We start from the raw sequence: 23,148 nt of genomic DNA on the forward strand, positions 1-23,148 counted from the left end.
TCCTTAGTATCTTGATTTTCTCACCAGCATGCTCACTTCCTTCATCAAGGATTCCACTCCCAGAATTCTACCAAGGTCATGGTAGCTTAGGTCATTAATGCCAACCTAGGGCATTGCCAGTCCAAAGGGCTTTTCAATCCTTTCTTTACCCTTGGTGGCATTTTGCAAAGTGGAGTATTCTCTTCATCACACCCTTCCACTGGCAATGGACTTTCTTAAATTTTTCTCCTGTTGCTCTGACTATATCTTTCCAAATTCCTTTGAGAGCTCCCCCTTTCTCTTCTGCCCAATATTAAATGGTGGTCTTCAGGATTCTGTATATCTCAATCACTTCCAAAATTTATTTACTATTCATGTGCCAGCAGTTCCACAGATATCTACATAACTCTTCCACTTAAAGGGCTCATGAGCATCTCAATTTAAACATTTTAAAATATGAACTCAGCATCTCCACCTTTGCCTGCAAAACTGGCACTACCCCAGTACATGGCACTGTCTGTTAATGGCATCACAACTACTTCACCAGTCTTGACAGAACCTCAAAGCCATGCAGAACCCACCCTCTCTTTCCCCTTCTTCTCTCTCACAATATCATTCTAAACTACATTTCATGTCCCTTGAATCTTCTGCTTTGCTAATTCCAGTGAGCAGTAGCCCAAGTCACCCTCATATCTCACCTGGACTGTTCCAAGTTCCTTTCAAATGGTTTGCCTCCACTTTTACCATTCTCTAATCCTTTTCCTACATTCACCAGAGTGAGCTTTTGCAAATACAAATAGGATAACTCTTGCTTAAAATTCTCCAATGTCTCCCTTTTGATATTTGGCATAATGTCAAAAAGCTTTAATAAAATTTAAAATGTCATCCAAAAGCCTTACTCTGCCTTCATTTATAGCTTCGTCTCTTATCAGTCTTTCCCTTCATTCTGTCCACTCTAGCCATCCTGGACTCTTCTAGTCCTCTGATTGTCATATAATCTTGACTTGAAGCCTTTAAGTTTGCATTTCTTTCAGCCTACAGGAAACTTCATCATCATTTTTTTTAACGTGTCCAAATCCTTTTCAAGTTCTGTAAGCTCCCTTACTAGATTCAACTCCTTCTTACACTCTCCCGTAGCACTTGTGTTTATCCAGTAGACTCCAAACCCTATGACAGCAGGAATCAGAGAGATCTGGTTGCCTGATATATCTATCATGCCCAGGACAATGTCTGGCATACAATAAATATTTAGTAACTATTTGTTGAACAATAAAACTAACATTAAGTGGCTCAAACTTCCCATTTGGGGAGAAGAGGAAACTGGAATCTAAAGAAAGGAAGCCACTTATCCAAAATAACAGACACCAAACTAAGATTAAGACAGGCCTGGAGCCTTCTGATTTTCAGATCAGTTTTTTATTTTTCTAGCATATCATGTGCCTGTCTATAATATGGCATCCAGAAGAAAGCAGACTGAATTCCCTGTCTTGTGAAAGCCAGAGCAAGCTTGTGTTCGTAAACATGGCAGACATTATTGTTTTCTTTCTTTGTTTTATGTCAAAGGCCTGGAAGTCCAACCTAAAAATAAACTTCATATTTCTAAATCTAGAACACCCTATGAATTTTATTGTCTACAACCTTTTCTCTGCTCATTGTTCGTCTTCCTTCCCCTCATTAACCAGAGGCATCAGCTGGTGTGTGTTGAATGGCTCCTGCATTCCATACTCTTTATCACTCCCCTACCCAGGCAGCATGTCACATGCAGCAGAAGATTAGGAAGTGCTGCCTGTAAATAGTAGCACTCAGGAGAACATTATAAGATCCTGTGTAGTGCCAGGGGAAAGATGGATATAGTAAGTATTAGGATAAAAATAGCTCACTTTTTTGGCTATTACTTTGTGACAGGCACTAACTTTAATAGTTTTTGTGCATATCCTGTTTTCCCTTAACAACTGCATTAGTAATTGTTTCTATTATATCTAGTTTATAGATGAGTAAACTGAAGCACAAAGAAGTTAGTAAATTGTCCAAGCTGTTCAGTTAGCCAATGGAAGAGCCAAGGTTCAAATCTAGGCAGTCCAGAGACTATGGAAATTGCCTGACACTTAGGAAATACCAAAAGGCACAACTATGGGAGATCCAAGTGTTGCTTTATACACATACCCTGGGTCCCATCCCTGAGTTATTCATCAGTTCCATTAAACCATTTAATCCTTCATTTCTTCATTCTCTCAACATATATTTATGGCATTGTTATATTATTTATATCAATTGTTTGGAATACAGATAAAATAAATGACCTCTACATCTCACTGTACACTGAAGGAAACATACAAGTGAAAAGACATTTATTCTACTCTGCTCATTAATAAGATAGAGGGGAGCCAGGAGAGTGTGGAAATAGAAAAGACTACAAACCAGTGTAGTAGGACACAGCAGGGATTTATCCTTGGCTTTCCCTCCTTGCTTCTTCCTCTCTCCACCTGGCCTCTACTCTCTCCACCCAGCCTCTGCTCTCTCCCCCCGGCCTCTACTCTCTCCCTCTGCTGATGACTTCCTACTTTCCTTCCAGATCTTTTATTGCTTTGGTGCTTTGGTTCCACCCTTGGCATCCCCAACTCCTGGCTTCAGATTTAACTTCTTTGCTCGTTTTCTTCTTGAGGTTGGTTTGGGATGAATTCTGGCTTGGCCAAAAGGATTATATATTGCAAACTAATCTAACTAAGGCCTATCCAAAGGCAGGCCAGTGTGTCCAGGTTCCACCGCCAATATGGCTCTGGCTCAAAGAGCTGATGATCCAAAAGCTGGGAACTTTATAGAGCATAGAGAAATAGATGCATCCATCCATCTCAGATGGTTTTGTTATTCATCTGCCTAAACACCAAGCAGTTGACCTGACCAATTACCCCTTGCAGTTCAAACATTGATCACTATGTTAATAATATTTTACTGCCAATTATGTTTTCTGATCTGCTGGCTAAAAATTCTTCCTAGTGGGGCTGGGGTTGTGGCTCAGCATTAGAGAGCTTTCCTAGCACATACAAGGCCCTAGGTTTGATCTTCAGCACCACATAAAAATAAATAAATAAAATAAAGGTATTGTGTCCAACTACAATAAGAAATAAATATTTTAAAAAGTCTTCCTAGTAAGGAATTAACTTTGAAGTAAGCAATATAACTTTATAAGAGGGTCAGACCCTGAGACCATTCAAGATGTTTCATTTTCTCTAGTTGCAATCTCCCATTGGCCTGCTACATCCAAAGCAAAATTTCTCCTTTAAAGCCATAAATGAGGCTTATCCTGGCTAACTGGTCTCTGTGGATTAGGAGGTACCATTGAATTTAGCAAAAAGAGAGTATTGTGGTGATTCTTGTTGATAAACATGTGTTGGCATAATAGATGATGGATTCTAAGCGAGCCATGAAAGAAGTTAGTGTCAAACAGAGAATATGGATTAAAAGAAAAGGAAGCTATCCAGAGCTGCCATGAGGTAGAGAAGGACACTTGGTAAGAATGATGGTGCAAATGAAAGAACTGGACTGATGGGCAATTAAAATCAGAAAGTGGCTGTTAGTACATGGCAATGTACACATGTACAGCAGTCTCTGCAGATGAAAGTTTCAGAGTATTGGTTGTGGGAGTGAATGTTGAAGTAAAGCTGAGAAGAAGTTTTACTGAGTTGAAAACATTTTGAAACCATAAGACTGGAACATTAGATGGGTCTTATAAACAGATCCTGAAATCTTCCATGATAATGATAAACCAGGAGGATGCGATCTAGAATCCTTAGCCTCATTTAACATAGGGATGTAAGCAAGAGTCTGATGGTGATAGCATGAGATGCAGGTATGTGTCACTGTATCTCTATCATTAGGTGGCATAAAGCTCAGAGGAGCAAGCTTTTTTACTTGTCTGGAAATAATAATGAGGAACCATGAGAATATTGATAGCCCACACCTTCTGCAGTGCACCCACCTCACCTACCTGAAACACATATAACATGGCAATTCAAACCTTTCATTAAGTGTTTGGGACATAAAGTTTACTTTAGTCAATGAATAAATAATAATAATAATAATAATATCTACACTTTTAAGCATTTAGCCTATATAACAAGCCTATGAAATACATATTAAAATTCTCATTCTTAAAATGAGGAAACTGAGGCTCATAATGTTAAATGGCAGAAGCCAAATTCTCTGGCACATACCTATAATTTCAGTGACTGAGGAGGTTGAGGCAGGCTTCAACAACTTAGGGAGTCCCTAAGCAACTTTGGCAAACCTTATCTCAAAATAAAACATGCAAAAGGCTAGGGATGTAGCTCAATGATATGTTCAAGTTCAAGTTCAATCCCCAGTTTAAAAAAAAAAAAAAAGGCAGAGCCAGGATTTAGGTTGTGGTCTATGTATCAGCAAAATCCTTGTTCCACAGTAAATGGGTAGGAATATAGATTCTAGGGCTCTATGTCTTCTTCACCTTTCATAAAGTACATAAAGTGTTTAATGTAGTGCTAACTATGTAAGTATCCAATAAATACTAGCTGGTATTATTATTGTCATTGATGATTTTTTGTTATTAATATTATTGTTTCTACTATAACTCTCTGTCAGATATTTCAGCAGGATCATTTTCTATTTCAGTTAACCATGGAATGACTAGATGAGTGTTGGTTTGCAGTTTTTTAAATCCATAATCTGATGCTTTTAGCAAGAAGCTTGATTTAATTTAATTAATTAATTTATTTTGCATTTATAAAATTCCTAAGAAGTGAGTCAAGTTCATCTAAATAGGATGGATACTTACTCACTATTCATATTTCCACCTTGCTCTTAGCAGTCAGGCCACATATTAGAATCCCCATCCCAAAAATATCACAACAGAAGTAAGTTGTCTTACCTATCGGAGCCCAACTCTCCTGTGCTGTATGGGCCTGTGGTTCAATTGGAGTGAAACTGCACCTTGCTGGGGAGACCAATGTAGCCCTGTCAGAGTGGGCCTGGTAAAACCTTCATAAAGTGTACCATTGGGAGTCAGGAGTTACTTGGCAACTGAGAGTTAATCAAAAACCACATGTGCATGCAGCCAACGCAACAGATTGCACAGCTGGCAAAGACTTCAGCAATAATTTAATCCAACCCCCTCATTCTACTGATAAGGCAAGTGAGTCCCAGGGAGGGAAAGGGTCTTGCTCAGGGTCATGCAGCTGGCAGTAATTTTGTTTCAAAAAGTAATGTGAACAGTCTTTCTATACATCAATGAATCTACCTTCCTATCTTTGTAAGCACAGTATAATGACTACGATTGTCTTTGACAGTGGAGAAAGCAAGCTTTTACAGTTTCACAGGGTCCCAAAGTCATCAGATGAAGGTAAACTGTCATACACTGAAGCTAGAAATCTACCTACTGATAGTGAGCTCCTCAAGAATGGACTTAATCATATCAATGAGTTAAAGCAATTTTCAAATCCTGGCCTAGCCTTCACTTGCTTAGACAAGTTACTTAACCTCTCCAAGCCTCTGTTTCCTCATTATGGGCTTAGATCAGACTTTCCTCAAAGTGCTTGTAAGGATCAAATGAAGCAAAATATAAAAAGATGGTACTTTGCATAAAATTGGTATCCAATAAATTTATTCTGAAAGCTAATGTTTAGTGCCCTGCTAAATTAGGGATTCATCAGTGAAGAAGAAAGCCAAAAACTCTGCTTTCCTGGTACTTAGATTCAGGAGGCAGGAACAGAGGTGAAGGCCACAGAGGAGGAGATAGACAGTAAACAAATAAATTAATGTAATTTCAGATGATGCTATATGCTGTGAACGGTTGTAAAGATAAGAAAATGAGACGATGTGACCTGTGGTGTTTTGGAGAAGTAGAATATCTCAGCTCAGAGTGGCCAAGGGCAGTCTTTTAGAGAGTGTATTTGAAGAGGACATAAATCATACAAAACCAAATATGTGGGAGGTCCAGAAGAGCATCCCTGAGAGAGGAGGAGGGGCTCAGGCAGTAGCAAATATGGCATGTTCAGTCAATAGCAAAATGGCCATGTTTTCAGGATGGTGACCCAGGGAGCTGGGCATGAAATGAGAGGCTGGAGACTGGGCATCTAGCTTCATCTTGAAGTTCTAGGCTATCTTACAAATTCTAAGTTTCATTCAAAAGCCAATGGAGCCAAGCTGGGGGTGAGATGGGGGTGAGGGGACATGCCTATAATTCCAGCTATATTGGAGGCTCATGTAGGAGGACTGAGAGTTCTGGAGGCCAGCCTGAGCAACAGTGTGACCCTGTTGCCCATCCCGCCCCCGCCAAAAATAAGCAATTGGAGTCTATTGCAGTTTTTAGAAGGGGAAGATACTGTGATGTATTGAAAAACAAATGTTTGGTCTTTGTTCCTTATTCCTGGCATTTGAAAAAAACTTTGGCTCCTAAAAACCAAAGTTCCTTAAACCTTTAGACTCTCCAGAATAATGTCTTTTTGTGTGTTAATAAGATAACCAAGGCTAGGATCCCTTAGATAGCTTCAGAAGAAACTGGTGACCAGAAAGACTAAGGCATGACAGAGGGTTGGAACTTTCAGCCCCAACTTCGACCTTCCAAGAGGAAGAGGGTCTAAAGATTGTGTCACCAAAGGGCATTGATTTAGTAAATTGTGTCTGTATATGAAACCTCCATAACAACTCCTGAATGATGGGGTTCCAATGGCTTCTAGGTTAGTGAACACATGGAGGTGCTGGCAGGTAGCAGGCCTAGAGAGGGCCTGAGACTCACTGCACCTCCCACCCCATGCTTTGTCCTATACATCCCTTCCATTTGACTCCTCGTGAATTGTATACCTCATAATGAATGGGCAGTAGAAGTAAGCTGTTTTCCTGAGTTCTGTGAGCCCATTCTAGCAAATTATCAAACCTGAAGGAGTAGCAAGTAGCGGAACCCCCAATTTATAGTCAGTCAGAATGCCCAGACTTATAACTGGCATCTGAAGTAAAGGGTCTTGTGGGGACTGAGCCCTTGGTGTGTAAACTCTGACCCTAACTCCAGGTAGTGAGTGTGAGAATTGAGTTGAATTTTAAGATACAAGTCAGTGTCTTGAATTGGAGAATTAGTTGGTATGAAAGAAAACCCCACATATTTTGTATCAAAAGTGTTGTGGGTGAAAACAGCCCAGAGGGAAAAATCTAATTTAAACTCATGCATTGGTTCATTTGACCAATATTGATGGATTGCATGTTCTAGCCAGGAACAGTTTTTAATGCAGTGAATGAATCAAATTAAAACCTCTGGCCTCACGGAGCTTGCATACAAGCAGAATAACAAATACGAAAGGTTTATGGAGCACCTACTGTCTGCTAGCACTATTCTGAGTGCCTCCTTTCAAATCACTCCTGTGATCCTCATAGCAAGCCTTTGAGGGGAATGCTGTTATTCACCTCATTCCCATATCAGGAAACAGCCATAAAGAAAGCAAGGAACCTGCTTGATCCCAGTCAGACAGCTAGTCAGTGTAAAGCCCAATCCCAAACTCTGGTAGTCTGTGGGAGTCTTATTATTTTAATCACCACACTCTATTTCTGAAAACTCATTCTGACTGGCCATGACTGTTATAAAGGGGACCCAAGTGAAAAGTCAGGAGACCAGTTAGGAGGCATTGGCCAGAGAGTTGATTGTTGGGACTTTCAACAATGCTGTGAACAGATATTATTACTCCCACTTTGTAGATGAGAACTAAAGCTTCGTTCACTTATCTGGAACGCAATAGCACCCAGATCCAACCCCATTTGTCTCTAGAATGTAGTATTGTCCTACTATCTGCTCCATTTCCTTTATGATTAGAGACCTCCACACCTTCCCTCTTTTATGATTAAGAGATTAACCAGAGGGGCTGGGGTTGTGGCTCAGGGGTAGAGCGCCCACCTAGCATGGGTGAAGCCCTGGGTTCTATCCCCAACACCACATAAAAATAAATAAATAAAGATATTGTGTCCAACTACAACTAAAAAAAATAAATATTAAAAAAAAGAGAGATTAACTGGAGACTACTTGGAGATGCAGTTTAGAGTCAGAATTGGAAAACTGTGCATCTAAAACTGTTCTATGCCCATTTGGTAGGCCTTTCATAATTGAAAATAAAATATAAATATAATAACACAGGGACACACACATACAGTGTTTTTCTCTTCTTATTACAGATTTAAAATTGAGATGTAGTATTCATAACATGAAATACATGGATATCAAATGTACAATTTGATGAATTTTGATGTGCACACTCATATATAATCAACACTAAAAGCAAGATATATAAATGCATATGTGTGATAGATATATTTAGAATGAGAGATGAGGAGCAGTCTGTGTATCATGATGAATGACGAAGACCTCTCCTACTCTTTTTTCTTATCCCTTCCTGATTCTCAGTTGACATTATCCTTTCCAGTGCATTGGGGTTATACAGAATGCCAGGTGCAGGTCAAGAAATGACTGTGTCAAAAAACAAAACAAAAAAAGAAATAAAAGAACAATTATCCATTTTTCAGTGCTTGTTGGACGAAAATCACATTGCTATATTTTCTGTTTTTCTATGGAGGGGTCATGTGCCTCAGCCCACACATTAGCACATGAACTTGTTTTTCCAGTAAAATGAGTCAGAGTTCCTCAAGAAGGCAGATTCATGTATTTCAGAACTGTGTGTCAGCATCTATGAAAAAAAGTACAGTGTCCTGTATTAATGCATGTGAGACACACACACACACTCAAAGCAATCACACACAGCTAATAAACAGCAGAACTCAAGTGTGGAGGACTCAAGGATCAGACATTTTTCATTAGTGTGGGGAGGGATGATACGCCATTGTGTCTGTGTGGGGCTAAGCAATGGCCTGGAGCCAGAACCAGCTTTAATTCTGGCTTTCCTACAAATTGGCTTTCTGATCTTAGGAAAATTGCTTAGACCCTCTGTTCAGTTCTATCATTCACAACGTGAGGATAGCTGATAATATCTGCCGTTGAACCAAGGGTTAAAAAGGTCACATACATAAATCAAGTAGAACAATGCTCAGCAAAGAGTAAATGACTGAGAAAGTTTGACTGAAACAGCAACGGCCATGGTGACTGAGTGTTGAGGAACTGCATATGACAGTACCATACACCACATTATGCCACCTAGATCCCATCAGCTAAGAAACATTCAAACATGCATCCTCAACATATGGAAACTTATTAATATAAAAACAAAATATTGGGCTGGGGTGGTGGCTCAGTGGTGGAGTGCTCGCCTAGCATTCGTGAGGCACTGGGTTCAATTCTCAGCACCACATATAAATAAATAAATAAACCAACAAATAATTAAATAATAAATAAGATAGTTTCATTGACAACAAAAAATGTTAAAGAATGAAATATTCTGTGCTTTTGTAGATACTCTGTATAACAGGCAAAATACAGATGAAATAAAAACATTTTAAATGTGTTTGCCTATCATGTGGTATCACAGTAACATTACACAATATCTAAAGGTCCACTATTTTTTCTGTGGCCAGGTGTGTTTTTAATGATTTTTGGTGATTGCTAAAAGATTTTTGCCTGTGCCTATGTATCCATATCTCAAGCAATCTTCCCAATAATTTTTTTTGCAATTTTTGCCTCACCTGACTAGATGTTTGTTGTTTTTACCTTGTAATACGAAGAGCAAGTGCTAAATATAATGTCACAATTTGCTTCTTTGCTTGAATCCAAATTATTACCATTACCTACAATCCATTGACTGAATCCTTTTCAGTTGCTTGCCCATTTGGGGAAGATTAGTTTACATAAAACTAGATAATACCTTTAAATCCATGGACCTAGAATATTTAAATGACAGCACCTGGCAAATCCTGGAAGCAGAGGACACTCAGGAAGCACCATGCAGTTGTCCCTTGGTCCTGGGGCACCTCTACTTCTCTCCGTAACCCTCACATACCTTACATGCTTCATGACAGTCTAATATATGACCCAATTGAAGGAATCTGATGCCAGTCCACATACTGAATTCTGGTAAAGCTTAATAAGTTTCCCTAGGTCAAAAATCAAATAACTAGTGCTTCCATTTTTTTTTTCCTCCAGAATCCTAGTGGATTATCTTCAGCACTTTCTAGGAGCATGTGCCTTTCAGGAAATGCTGGCTTTGATGATCTCACTTTGCCTCTGTTATGAAAGTCATCACCCTGTCATTCAGCAACTCACAGATAGTAACCAAGCACCTGTGGGTGCTTTGACATTGCCAGGCATTCTGCCTACATGGCATGGTTCCTCTTCATAAGAGTTCACATATAGCTAGCTCCCGACACCAGGTCCTAATGTATTCTCCCCTGCAGATCATAATTATAGACACTAGTAGTCTTACAGTGCCCATTGGTGCCTAAATCTAGACTATGTGGCAGGCTTCCTCAGAGGTTAAGGCCATGGTTTCCCAGGTTAGGAGAGAAGGTACCATATCTCCTGCTCTCCAGATTACCAACATCAGTATGTCTACCACTCAATTATCCACATCTTCTCCAAGGGTGCTGAAGATCCCCTTCCTTCCTTTGTCCTGTCTTCCCTGATAACTCACGTCTATGTGTGGTCCAGAGCTCTTTGGTAGTTCCCCAAAGGGCTATAACACATGAGAACTGGGTGTTTCCCCTGCCTACAATGAGGCTTGGCACTTGCCAGTGCTGCCTCCAGAAAATTGGTGAGCAGAGCGTGCTGACTTGTGTCTCTGCCTTGACACACCAGGGAAGGGTCAAACCACATGAATGAGGGCTTTCATGGGCAGCTACAGGGACCCCATTTTTTTCCTTATAGAAGCCCTTCACTTGGTTTCAGAAGTGACAATCAAATGTGAACTTTCATGGTTTATTTATAGCTTTGCCTTACAGAGAGAAAGAAAAGAAGTGATTAAAATGCTATTTTACAAAATATTTTTGTTTTTAAAAAGCTTTCATTGTGTGGGCAAAAAGGAAAAAGAAAAGTCACTCTATTCATTGTGCCGTCTAGACTCAAACAAAGAGGGTAGCGTGCTGCAAATTAAGATTGTCCGGCCCCTGCCTGCTGACAGAAAGTATTAATTTGGAGTCCAACTTCAAATAAACCCTTCTGAACAGAAATATATTGTGGGGGTGACTATATTTAGCATAGACCAGCATTTCCATAATAAGTTCATATTGTTATGCTGTGGTAATTTTCAGACTTAATACAGCCAGTGTGTTCATGAGGTTTCAGTTTTGTGTTAATTATCTGGAGAAATTGGAAAACTCAGCAGAGTCTGTGATGACAGGGCTGGTTCTCTGGGCATTCTCCATATTGCCTCAGGTGCCCGCAACAGCCTTTCGAAGACAAAGAAGGGGAAGAGAAACCTGCACCAGTTTGACTACCTTTGTAAGCATAACATTTTTTTTAATATGATGTGTTATATTTGTATTTTTTACAACAATAAAATCAATATATGCCACTGCAGAAAAATTTTTTAAAGTTGATAAGAAAAAAATTGTTACCCATGCTCTTGAAATTATTAACATTTCAATTTATTTTCATCCAGCCTTTATTATGCATGTGTAACTTGCCTTTAGTGACTTTGTAAAACAAAAACTTGTGTGGCACAATTCCCACTATTCTTGAGACAGTTGAAAAACAACTTTATTTTTGCCCTCATTGTGCCTGTCTATTTGTGCAATAGAGCTAGCTTTTCCCTGTCCTTGTTAAAAATTCTAGTAATTCCATTATCTTCCTAGATAAGAACAAAGTCACTTAGGGAATAAAGATTTTATGGACCCTTTAAATTGCGAGTCATAGCCAAAATTCAGAAATTCAAATATCAAGGAATATATGAAAATAAAGTTAAGATGTCTCCCAATTTCCCCAGCTGGGCTTTGCACAAATGAGAAGTGGTAGCTCTGATCAGATTGGTCTCAGAAGCCTCTATTATAGAATTTTTTGGAGACCTTCTAACTCAGAAAGCCTGTCATCTGCAGTGTCTCTGTCCTTGTATTCCAGCAAATGGCTTATTTTTAATTCCTTGGAAATCCTGTAGTTCACCTCCAGCCTCCATAAGTGGCCATAGTGGACAGGATCTAAGACAACTCAAGATAGTCCTCTCACATGTAGGCCCAAGAGGTCTGTTGGAAATAGTCATGCCTTTGGGACAGGCTGTGGCAATGTTGGCTGATCCCAGTGCAATCCATCCTTCATTTCCTCATGGAAGCTGCCAGCCTGCCCATCTTCCCAGCAGGAATTGCTCAGAGTCCACTGTGCACCACAACCATAAGGACCTGCATCCAGGTCTCCATTTGTCTCAGTGGAGCCCTACTGCCTTAACTCATGAAGAGAAGACCTCCCCTGACACCTTGCTCTGGAAGAGGCCTGATGCACAGTGCACCAACAACTCTCCCCTGAGACTCTTGTTGATCTTCCACATGGATGAAAGATTTCAGAGAGTTGATTTACAGGTCTTCAACAACTCTTTCTACAAATTCTTCAGGGTGGTCTGTTTCCAGCTCACTGGGGTATCTTATATCTGTCATCTTTAGATCTCAGCCAAAACTTCCATTTTAACATTCTGTCACGTGCATTATCCTTCAGTTCATTCATTCCATCAACATTCCCTGAGTGCGTGTGATATGCCAGATGCTGAGTTTGGCAGTGAAAATAATTATAACAATTCCTGCCTTAAGGAACTCATAGTCTAGTTGGGGAGACTGATGTGTTAACAGAAAATTATGGCACCATGTCATAAAGATGGAGGCACAAGTTGCTGTGGGAGGAAATAGCTCAATCTAGGGGGCAGGCAGGCAATGAAGATGAGTCAGAGAAGTCTTCCGTGGACAGGGAGCCTGACCTAAGTTTAACTTTTAAATGGATTATTTTTCAGAAACAAAATAAACTCCTTTTAAATCTTCTAAATCTCTATTTTGAACATTTATTTCACAATAATTTATTTTTAAAGCAAGCAAAGGTAATGTGAAGAAGGAAGAGGGAATTCCCTTATGTCTGACATTTGTCCACACATCTGTTACAGTAGGAAGGAAAATAACATTTACAGAGTACCTTCTATAATACAAGTTTCCTGGATCCCACCCATGAAGGCAATCCTGGAATGTTGTCTCAAGTCTGGAACCCAAGCAAAACCAGGAGGGGCATGCTCCCAGGGCATTTTCAAGATTCAGACGTGGTGAAAGAAAGTTAGGGTCCCCTCAGAAGCCCAGCAGAGGAAGAAGCAGGAATGAAATGAGAATGAGTGGCAAAGCTAGTGCTGGGCATTGTGGAGGACACCTCAGCAACACGTGCGTGGATCTTGTTTTAAGGAAGTCAGAACTTAGACTGTGAAGGAAAATGTTCTGATATGATGGGCTGAGCAGAGCTTTTAACCTAGCCTTAAGTCGAGCAGAAGCAGCCTAATAAAATGTCCTTGCCTGCTCACTGTGATGACTCTAGGCAGCCATTTTGTTTGTTTATTTGTGTCTTGTCTCTGGTTTTCTTGTTAATAGTTTTTCCCTCATTTTTTATATCTCTGTCATTTCTTCCTGCTCTCAATGTGCTTGCTACCCTTAGCAGTTCTGATATCCCACTCAGCACTTTCTCATCCTTTGAGGGCTGGGAACCCAGATAACCAGTCCAGATTGTTCATGCTGTCCTTGCAGAAGAATTGGCAGAGCATTGAAAAACTGTGGAAGTTAGCAGATTAAAAGGAATTGGGGGGCTGGGGATGTGGCTCAAGCGGTAGCATGCTCGCCTGGCATGCGTGCGGCCCGGGTTCAATCCTCAGCACCATATACAAAGATGTTGTGTAAGCCGAAAACTAAAAAATAAATATTAAAAATTCTCTCTCTTTAAAAAAAAAAAGGAATTGGGTTTCCTTGAGTAATTATCAAAAAGAATTCTATTCACTTCTAGCATAGTGCTTATACTACTCTCTTTTGATCACAGCCAATGTCTTTTCCTTTCTATAGCGAGCTCCTTGATGGAAGGAAGGCTATGCAGCGTGCCTCTCCATGTTTCATGTGTGGAGTGCTGGGCTGGGCGCATGAAAGGGTTTATTGACTATGCAGGAGGTGCTGAGATTCAGCAATAAGCAGACCAAGTCCCTCCCTTCTGTTTACATTTCAGTAAGGACAAGAAAATGAACATGTAAACCAGTATAGGCATGGCACATCAGAAGGCAATTAATGGTATGCAAACCAGTCAATCAAAATAACATGGCAAGATGGTCCGAGGACACTTGGATATGTTTTAAAGATACCCAATGTTCTCACATTTTGTATGATAGTCAGCTTTTCACATTTTTTTCCTCCCCTGGCTAGTATTGAGTTTATCTAGGAAAAATAAATAAACTATGTCCTTTGCAAATCTGGATCCCTAGCAGTATCTGGTACACAGAGAGTAATTAATAAATGTATGGCATATGATGTGGCACATGTGGCTGGGCGCAGTGGCACGTACCTGTAATCCCAGAAGCTCAGGAGGCTGAGGCAGGAGGGTCACAAGTTCAAACCCCAGCCTCAGCAAAAGTGAGGCACTAAGCAACTGAGTGAGATCCTGTCTCTAAATAATATACAAAAAATAGGGCTGGGGATGTAGCTCAGTGATTGAGTGCCCCTGAGTTCAATCCCCGGTATTTCTCACTGCCACTCCGCCAAGAAAAAAAAAAAAGAAGTGGCACATATGAGCCCAGAATGACCACATCCTTAAAATAAGAGTTCAATAGCTGTAGCTAAGACAGGACCTGTTCTGTGAAGTGCTGTCAGGCCATTGCTTGCTATCTTCCTGAGTCATTTCTATTGGACTCCAAAGTTTGGGTTCATGCCATATCTCCTTACTTTCTCACGACCTTAACAGCCTTGGGAGTTGCCCAAGGAAAACGAAAACTTTCATCCACATAATGGAGCCAGCACAGTCTATGGTGATTTGAATGCTGTATATACCATACCACATCCTCTGGATGCAATGAACTGTTACCTACCTACCTGAGTGTTCCACAGTAAAAACACGGATGTCCTGGAGTAACATTCCAGAACTCAGGTCAGTTAGACTCAGTCCAGAGGTCTCACATCTGTATCCACAACTTAATAGATTGGGAAAGGAGCTGAAAGTGAATTGAAGAGTTAAGTAGGCAATATACTTAGTGGCTGATTATATGACTTTCTTATGCCCTTGGGTCCATGTAGTCAGGAGGGAAGGTAACTTATGCTGATCCTTGGAGGCAATCACAGAGGTGCTTGGCTTTCTGGGTAGTTTGCCCTAGAGGCCTCAACACACAGCTATTTTTTAAGCTCAGGATGTGTGGTCATAGGTTTAACCTTAATATTCCTTGGATCTTAGAAAGGTCCTTCTTAGAGGATCAATTCAAGGGCGGTAAGGGTAAAAGTAAACCAGAGAGAGGGCTTTTTGAACAATCCAGGTTAGAGATGAAAAAGACCTCTATTAAGACCTCTATTTCACTGGTAGTGAGTTTGAAGATAAAAAGACAGTTGTGCAAGTGCCTTTTTCTATTGGCAGAAAAAAACAAGTTGAAAATCATACTGACTGAATATTGTAAAGGGAAGTGAATTCTAATTCAAATGTCATTGCTTGTCACAATCCTTTCTTTGGTTTTAGCTTTCCAACCCAGCTATCTGCTTTGTTTTCCATTTAACAGGAGGCAATGGCAAGAATGAGCAAAGTCGGGAAAGTTGTGTTTCCGAGACTTGAGGATAAGAAGTAAGTTTATATTTCTTATATGTGCAGTGCTAAATAATGAGAACATACAAATGCTTACAACTATGGATCTGAAATAAACTTTGAATGTTAGCCAAATCAATTCTTTCATTTAATAGTTGAGAAAACTAACTCCCAGAAAGATAAGGTCACTTTCACTTACTTAAAATTCAAAGCTAGGTATGGCCAGATCTGGTGTCTGATGCAAGCTTCTGAACTCTCAGACCAATTTATTTTTCTGGGTCACTGGCAACAAATCTGGTCTTTTCTGTTCTTAAAAAAAAAAAAAAAAATCTTTTATATCTCCCTTCAAAGAACCCAGTAGCATCCATCCATTTTTTGTATCACTTGACATTGAGGACTTTTAAATGAGCTTGATCAGTGTTGTAAATCTTAAGTCACCACAATATTCATTCACTGAGTCTCTGCTATATTCAAGCCTCTAAGTTAAGCAACATGATTTAGAGGGGAATAAGATACAGTCTGATTTATGCACATAGGTCCTTTCAAAACAAAGGACTATGTTCTGCCATAGAAATGTTACCATGTGACAAAACAGCCCAAAGAAGAAAAGAATGTGACCTTATAAAGGTGAAGAAAACTTTTTGAGAAAAGATTAAGTCTCATTTGACATGAAATGCTTAAAAGAAATCGTAGACAGGCCAAGATAGAGAAGAACATTCTTGATAGAGGGGATGACATATGCAAAGATATAAAAATGGAACAGCATGGTATGTTGAAGTCACTATAAACAATTCATGATGCTAAAACACAGAATATGAGATGGGGAACCACAGGAGGTGAGATGGGAGGAGGAGGTCAGCTCAAAGTAGGCTGTGCTAAAGACCGTGAACCTCATGCTACAGGCAAAACAGAGATACTTAACCTTAAATGGTGGCTAGATGTGGTCAGATGCAGATCTTAGAAAGGTCCTTCTTAGAGGATCAATTCAAGGGCAGTAAGGGTAAAAGTAAACCAGAGAGAGGGCTTTTTGAACAATCCAGGTTAGAGATGAAAAAGATCTCTATTAAGACCTCTATTTCACTGGTAGTGAGTTTGAAGATAAAAAGACAGTTGTGCAAGTGCCTTTATAATTTTAGGAAATTATTTTTTGTTAAGACATAAATCCCACCACACAGTGTAATAGACACGCAAAGGTACAGATTCCACCAAAACATGTTGTTGAACAGTTTTGGAAATGTCCCTGAAAAAGTGATCCAATTTCTTTTCATTTTCTTTTTTGTGCTCAGATGGAGTCAGGCTATTAAAACCCCTGAATATAAACCTCTCTCTAAACTCTGGGCTCAGAGGAGCAGAGGGCTCAGAGGAGCTTCCATGGGGAAGCTCAACCCAGGAACATGGAAAAGGCTGAGTTCCTGATGTACTGAGTTCCCAATGCATCCCAATGTAGGATGCTCTCCCTCTTTCTGCTCTCCTCATGGCGGCTGGAATATCCCTTGTTTTTTGAAATGAGAAACAGATTATCTTCTCCATCTCTTCCCTGACCCTCTCAAGACTTTCGAAGGAGGCCTGTTTCTAAGTTTTTGGTAAACCCCACGTGTTTCTTTTGAAAGAATCTGGCTTCTCTCTGGCAGCTGGGAGCTGGGCACCTATGAAGGAGGCACACATGGTGCTGCAGCACCATCTTCAGGTGGCCCAAAGATTTGCACATGGAAAGCAGGAACCCGTTTCCTTCTGTCTCATCACTTCCGATCACATTAATTTAACTACACGGGACATTTACTTAGATCTGTGCCACACAGAAGCAACTGACTGAGTTCAGGAGAATCTGGAAGAGAGTGGATTCATCTGACTTAAAAAGTCTAGATCACACAGTCTAATCTAATGACTACAATTCAATTAGCAATTTTTCAGGATGATTCCAAATTTTGTCCTTATGCTCAACAAATTTATACATGACTTTAGAACTGTCACTTAAAAGTATCTTGAAAAAAATGTGTATTAAAAGACTATCAACAAATTTACACCATGTGTGGTGGCACATGCCTGTAATTCCAGTGGCTTGAGAGCTGAGGTAGGAGGATCACAAGTTCAAAGCCAGCCTCATCAACTTAGTGAGGCCCTCGACAACTTAGCAAGACCTCATCTCGAAATAAAAGATAAAAAGGGCTAAGGATGTGGTCTAGTGGTAAAGTGCAATCTCCAGTACAAAAAAGAAAATTAACAGGCAACCCACATAATGGAAGAAAATCTGTAAATTATATATCTGATAAGGAAGTAATATCCAGAAAAATACAGAACTCCTAAAACTCAACAACAACAACAACAAAATCCAATTCAAAATGAATAAAGGACTTGAATGGATATTCCTCCAAAGAATATATAAATAACCAATAAGCACATGAAAAGTTATTCAACATTACTATTAGGGAAATTCAAATCAAAACTGCAAGATGCCACCTCACACCCATTAGGATAGCTACTGCAAGCAACAATAACAATAAAATAATAAGTGTTGAGGATATGGAGAAATTGGAAGCTTTAAGCATAAAATGGTATAGCTGATATGAAAACAAATGTGTCTGTTCTCCAAAAAATTGAAGAGAATTAACATATGATATAGCAATTCTGCTTTTGGTATATGTCCAAAAGAACTGAAAGCAAGATATGAAGACAGATCTATATACCCCTGTTTACAGCAGCATTATTCACAGTGGCTAAAGCCTTAAGAACAACTCAACTGATCCATCAGTGGATTAATGTATAAGCAAAAAATGATATATACATATAACAGAATGTTATTCAGATTTAAAGAGGAAGGAAATTCTTTGAGGTTAAGACAAAATTAAATAAGATAATCACAAAAAGACATACTGTATGATTTACCTATATGAAGAATAAGGCCAGTGAACAAAGTTGTAGCAAAGCCATTAGTATTAAATTTGGAAATCCTTAGACTGGTAAGATAAATCAGTGATAGAGCACTTACCTAGCATGTCAAAGGCCCTAGGTTCTATCCATAGCACCACAGAAAAATAAATATAAAATTGGAAATCTTAAAGTATGTGCAAAGATTACTGACCTTAGCCCCATTTTCCCAAATCAGAAAATCCATATTATGTGTGTATTGCCCAAAATTTATATTATCATAGAGGATCATTAGAAGCAGAGAATTGTCCCTAAAAAATCATTCTATGAGTATTGATTTCTGGAGACTCATAGAATTGGTTTTAGCGATATCTACATAACTAGATTGATGAAAATATTAGATTATTAATTACTTTAAAAGTAGCAACTAGCACTTATTATGAGTCAGGCATTGTTCTAAGAGCTTTGCATATATTGCCTCATTTAATTCACACAACAGTTCTCTTGAGGTAGATCCTGTAATTATTCCCATTTACACAAGAGGAAATGTAGGCACAATTGGATTAAGTACCACGCTCTGGGTCACACAGCAAGCCATGGGCCATGCTGAGATTCATACCCCAGCTTCAGAGTCTCCTCCACCCACCCCTTAACTGTGTGTTTGGCCCTATCACAGCTCCTACACTACCAGAATGCTTAAGGTAGAAATGTGTGACAAGTAGAAGCCTGTGTGCATCCAAAGTTTCTCTTACTGCTTGTCTCCCCCAATTCACAAGCTTCCTCCAGAGCTCCCTCATCAGGACTCCTTTTGGAATACCCCAGCATCTACCAAACCATGTTGAACTGGATTTATCAACCCTTATCCCATGTCAGTACCTCCAAGAAAAGGAGTAAGGACAAAGTTGCAAGGCTTCAAGTGCCATATTTGTCCAGGCCGCAGTTACCTTTCAGCATTGTGATACAAAGCAGCTCCAGCTGCTCTGACATCTGACTCATAGCCAGCACCAGTTCTGACAGGTCTCACCCAAAGAGTCAGCCAGAGAGGACAAGGAGATTGAGGTCCATGACCAGATGCCTGGAAGGCAGGGCACAGCAAGAAAGTCCTTACACATTGTTCTCGTGGGGTTTCACAATGGCATAAAGCAGTTTACCCAGGACTTCTAGGTGCAGGATCCATAAGAGTGATAAAACATTCAGTCTCATCTCTGGTTAGGCTATGGTTTTACACCAGATCAGTGGCTAGGCACGTAGCTGAAGTTGGGAATGTGAAAGGCTCTGTGCTAAGCCTGGGCCTTTTGGTACATGCAGCAGAGGCTTTGAAGTCAGACCAATCTGACTTGGAATTCCAGCTCTGCTGGTTTTTAGTTATAGTATTTTGTTTATACCCCGTGAAAAAGATGACCTTATCTCAGAAATGGAAATAATCCATGTAGCACTGCATGTAATTTATAGATAACAGGCATGACACAGACTAATCTATTGCCCAGGGTGCTGTAAGCATTCAGAACCTGGAAGCTGTCTGTGTAATTGTAACAGATGTATTTCCATATTTCTGAATGCAAAGCAACACTGCTTGATAAAGTCATCTTGAGACTGTTAAACATATTCATCTCTCTCCCACAGATATTATGACAAGAAATATCAAGTATTCCTGAAGCTGGTTGAACACCAGAAGGAGTATTCAGCAATCATGAGTGGGGACTGAACAGACAGACACCAATGCCATTAGGACCTCTGTCCTTGCATCTTACATTCAAGACCCTTTAGGTATCATCTCATCATTTCTGTATTATCTTCTAATAAAAATTTGGATATGTGCAACCAGAACTGGAATCTCCCATTTCAAAACACTACTCTTATCTAGTTGGCATTTTCTGTATAAGCACTGTATGCCAGAAGTCTCATGTGGGGTCATAGGATCTCACATAGGACTAGACCCTGGAGACCATTTAATCCAGTGGAGATTTGTACTCAATTGATTCTATAACCTACAGTAAATGAAAGACATTGCTTTAGATAGAACATTTAATGTATGTTCTCTGTTCCTTGTGGCATTCTCCTTCTTACATAGGATACTGTCTAGGGTCAAATATTGCTTTCAAATGCAAAAATCATCATTTTGCAATCATTATATTAAAGATAGGGATAGGCAAGGACATCAATGGATCCAGGAGGAAATTTTGATGAGTAACAGGATGTATGCATGTTCTTAAAATGTCTCTTCACAGATTGTTTATTAGTTACAAGAGGAAAAAGAATGTTAAAGATACAGGGAAGAAACAGGACAACATCTTGATTGGATGATCCAAATTAACTTCAGATGGGCAAATAGACATCATGTGCCTCCAGATGTGATAGCATGGAAAGAAATGGCATCACTCAGACTGGGAATGCACAGCCTGAATCTAATCATAAAGAAATATCAGAAAAACCCATCCTGCATTCTTTTTTCTTTAATGGACTATATTCTTCAAAAATGGCTATGTCATAAAGACAAAAGCTATGGAAAGTTTCCAGATTAAAGCAAACTAAATAAACATGAAGGCTAAAAAGATTTTGGGGTAGACAAGTGTTTGCAAAACTATAGTTGTTTCAGTTGATACAAGAGCAAACACCTAAACACACACATATACACATATTCTCATTCACACATTGTTTCAGACCCAAGAATTAATGTTGATTCGGGAGCTATTACAGTTCAGGTGAGTTTGGGCATAGAATATGCTGAGGCTTCAGCAAAGTAAGACAGCAGACAGAAAAGAAAAATCCAATGGAATGCAATCAACAAATATCCTTTGGTACTTTCTGTGTGCCGGCATTATGCTAAACACAGAGGTACAGGAACAAATAAAACTTGGTTCCTACAGTCAAGGAGCTCTTGGTCTAGTAAGATGTAACCAGGTAAATCAACAACCTTGCATTTTAGAAGGTGCTGTAATGAAGGAAACCACTTGCTCTATGGAGCAGTCAGAAAAGGAGGCAGAAGAAAATGAAAAGCAATCTGGCATAACAGCTGGATTCACTTCTTTCTTGCTAACTGACTTGGAGAAAGGTCCTTTGTAAGCCTCAATTTCCTTATTTTAAAATCTATGTATTAACAGTACTTACTTCACATGTTCTAATGAGGATTAAGTGAGTTCATGCATGTATGGCACCTAGCACAATTGCCTGGACCAAACCTGTCTTATTCTAGGGCCCGGCTGCTAGAAGATGCTCAGAATAACAGTAGTGGACACTGAGGATGACCACATGCAGTTGTGAAGGGCAGCACCACAACAGCATTGTACAATATCCAAAGGATATGAGATATCCAGCAGGCCCAGCAGCAGGAGGAAGCGTAGTTCATACATAGCTAGACCCCAGTTAGAGCTTGGGCTGGGGAGGAGAAAGGATGAGGAGTACCTCACAGAAGAAATAAGATGCAGCAGGATCTAGGCAAGATGTTAGGACCAGAATCAAACCAGCTTCCACTGCTAAAGCCAATCAGTTATTTTTTTAATATATTTTATTTGTTCTTTTTAGATCTACATGACAGTAGAATGTATTTTGACATATCATACATACATGGAGTATAACTTCCATTCTTGTGTTGTACATGATATGGAGTTACACTGGTTGTGTATTCATATATGAACATAGGAAAGTTATGTCCAATTCATTCTACTGTTAAAGCCAATCAGCTCTGACTCAGAATCCGGGGCAAGCCTGGGCCAGATTTCATAAAGCACCGGTGGACACAGTAGCGCTGCCTGTTAGGAAAGGTGGGGACACAAGAATGAATAATTACCAACTATTTTCCAAGTCCTCCCTGTTTGTTCTTTCCAACCCTTACCACAGTATTGTGAAATAGAAAACACTCACCTCACAATCTAGGGGAGAAACCTGAGGTTTAAAAAAGATAAAACAGGTTGTCCAGAGTCACTCAGGCAGTGATGGAGATAGGATTCCAATTCACATCTTTGTCAGTGCAAAGCTTCAGGGGTCAACAGCTGGAGAAGACTCCTGACCTATCACCTGCTTTTTGGTTACAGGTGATAGGTCAGGAGTCTTCTCCTGACCAGCCCGATGTGCTGGACAGAGGGAAAGTCTAAAAGATCCACATTAGTTAATCTGTAAACCTCAGTCAGATCATCCTGCATCCCAGGGTTAGTGGTAAGGTTCAGTAAAAAACTGTGTAAACCCTGAGCATAATGTATTGCCATCTAACTGAACTGGTGACTTATGCTGGATTCACAAAATCTGACTACCTCAATAACTGATAAAACAGCGAAGAAAGCACACAAGCACACAAAAATACCTTTTCAAAATCCGGGATGGCTCTCGACATTAGGAGTCAGTTAAAAAGAGAGAGAGAGCTACCTGAACTCTTTATTCTTTCATACGGAGGACACACAAAGGGAAGTTAATGGAATGTTTTTCCAAATAAGGCAAAGGGTCATGTTTCAGAGGGTTGAGTCTAGCTTCATGATGTCTGGTGGTCAGTAGACTGATTGACATCTTGGCAAGTCACACCCACATCTCAGGTGCTGTGTGGGATCAAAAGGCACAGCTAGCGAAAAGGACACAGACTTGCACTGTTCAGACAGAACAACAACATCAGTCCAGTCCACTTGTGCTCTCAAAATGCTCACAGCTCA

General features: G+C 39.8%; 1 protein-coding gene across 15 annotated transcripts in view; it reads left to right on the forward strand.

Moving 5' to 3' along the window:
- The window catches only part of Fggy (FGGY carbohydrate kinase domain containing), a 409,490-nt gene that overhangs the window by 370,935 nt on the left and 15,407 nt on the right, over positions 1-23,148 (forward strand). For 13 of the 15 annotated variants that reach the window (XR_011708838.1, XR_011708841.1, XR_011708845.1 and 10 more), the window contains 2 exons: positions 15,624-15,685; positions 20,135-20,278. Coding sequence is in view for 1 of the 15 variants with exons in the window: in XM_027945053.2 (XP_027800854.2) it covers positions 15,624-15,685; positions 20,135-20,216 (144 nt within the window). In the remaining 14 variants the exon portion in view is untranslated. Of the gene's footprint in view, positions 1-15,623; positions 15,686-20,134; positions 20,339-20,739; positions 21,142-23,148 lie in introns of those variants that run through there. The other 2 variants (XR_011708847.1, XM_027945053.2) reach the window with 2 other exon arrangements.

Source organism: Marmota flaviventris, chromosome 10 (genome assembly GCF_047511675.1).
Source record: "Marmota flaviventris isolate mMarFla1 chromosome 10, mMarFla1.hap1, whole genome shotgun sequence".
NCBI classification, from domain to species: domain Eukaryota; kingdom Metazoa; phylum Chordata; class Mammalia; order Rodentia; family Sciuridae; genus Marmota; species Marmota flaviventris.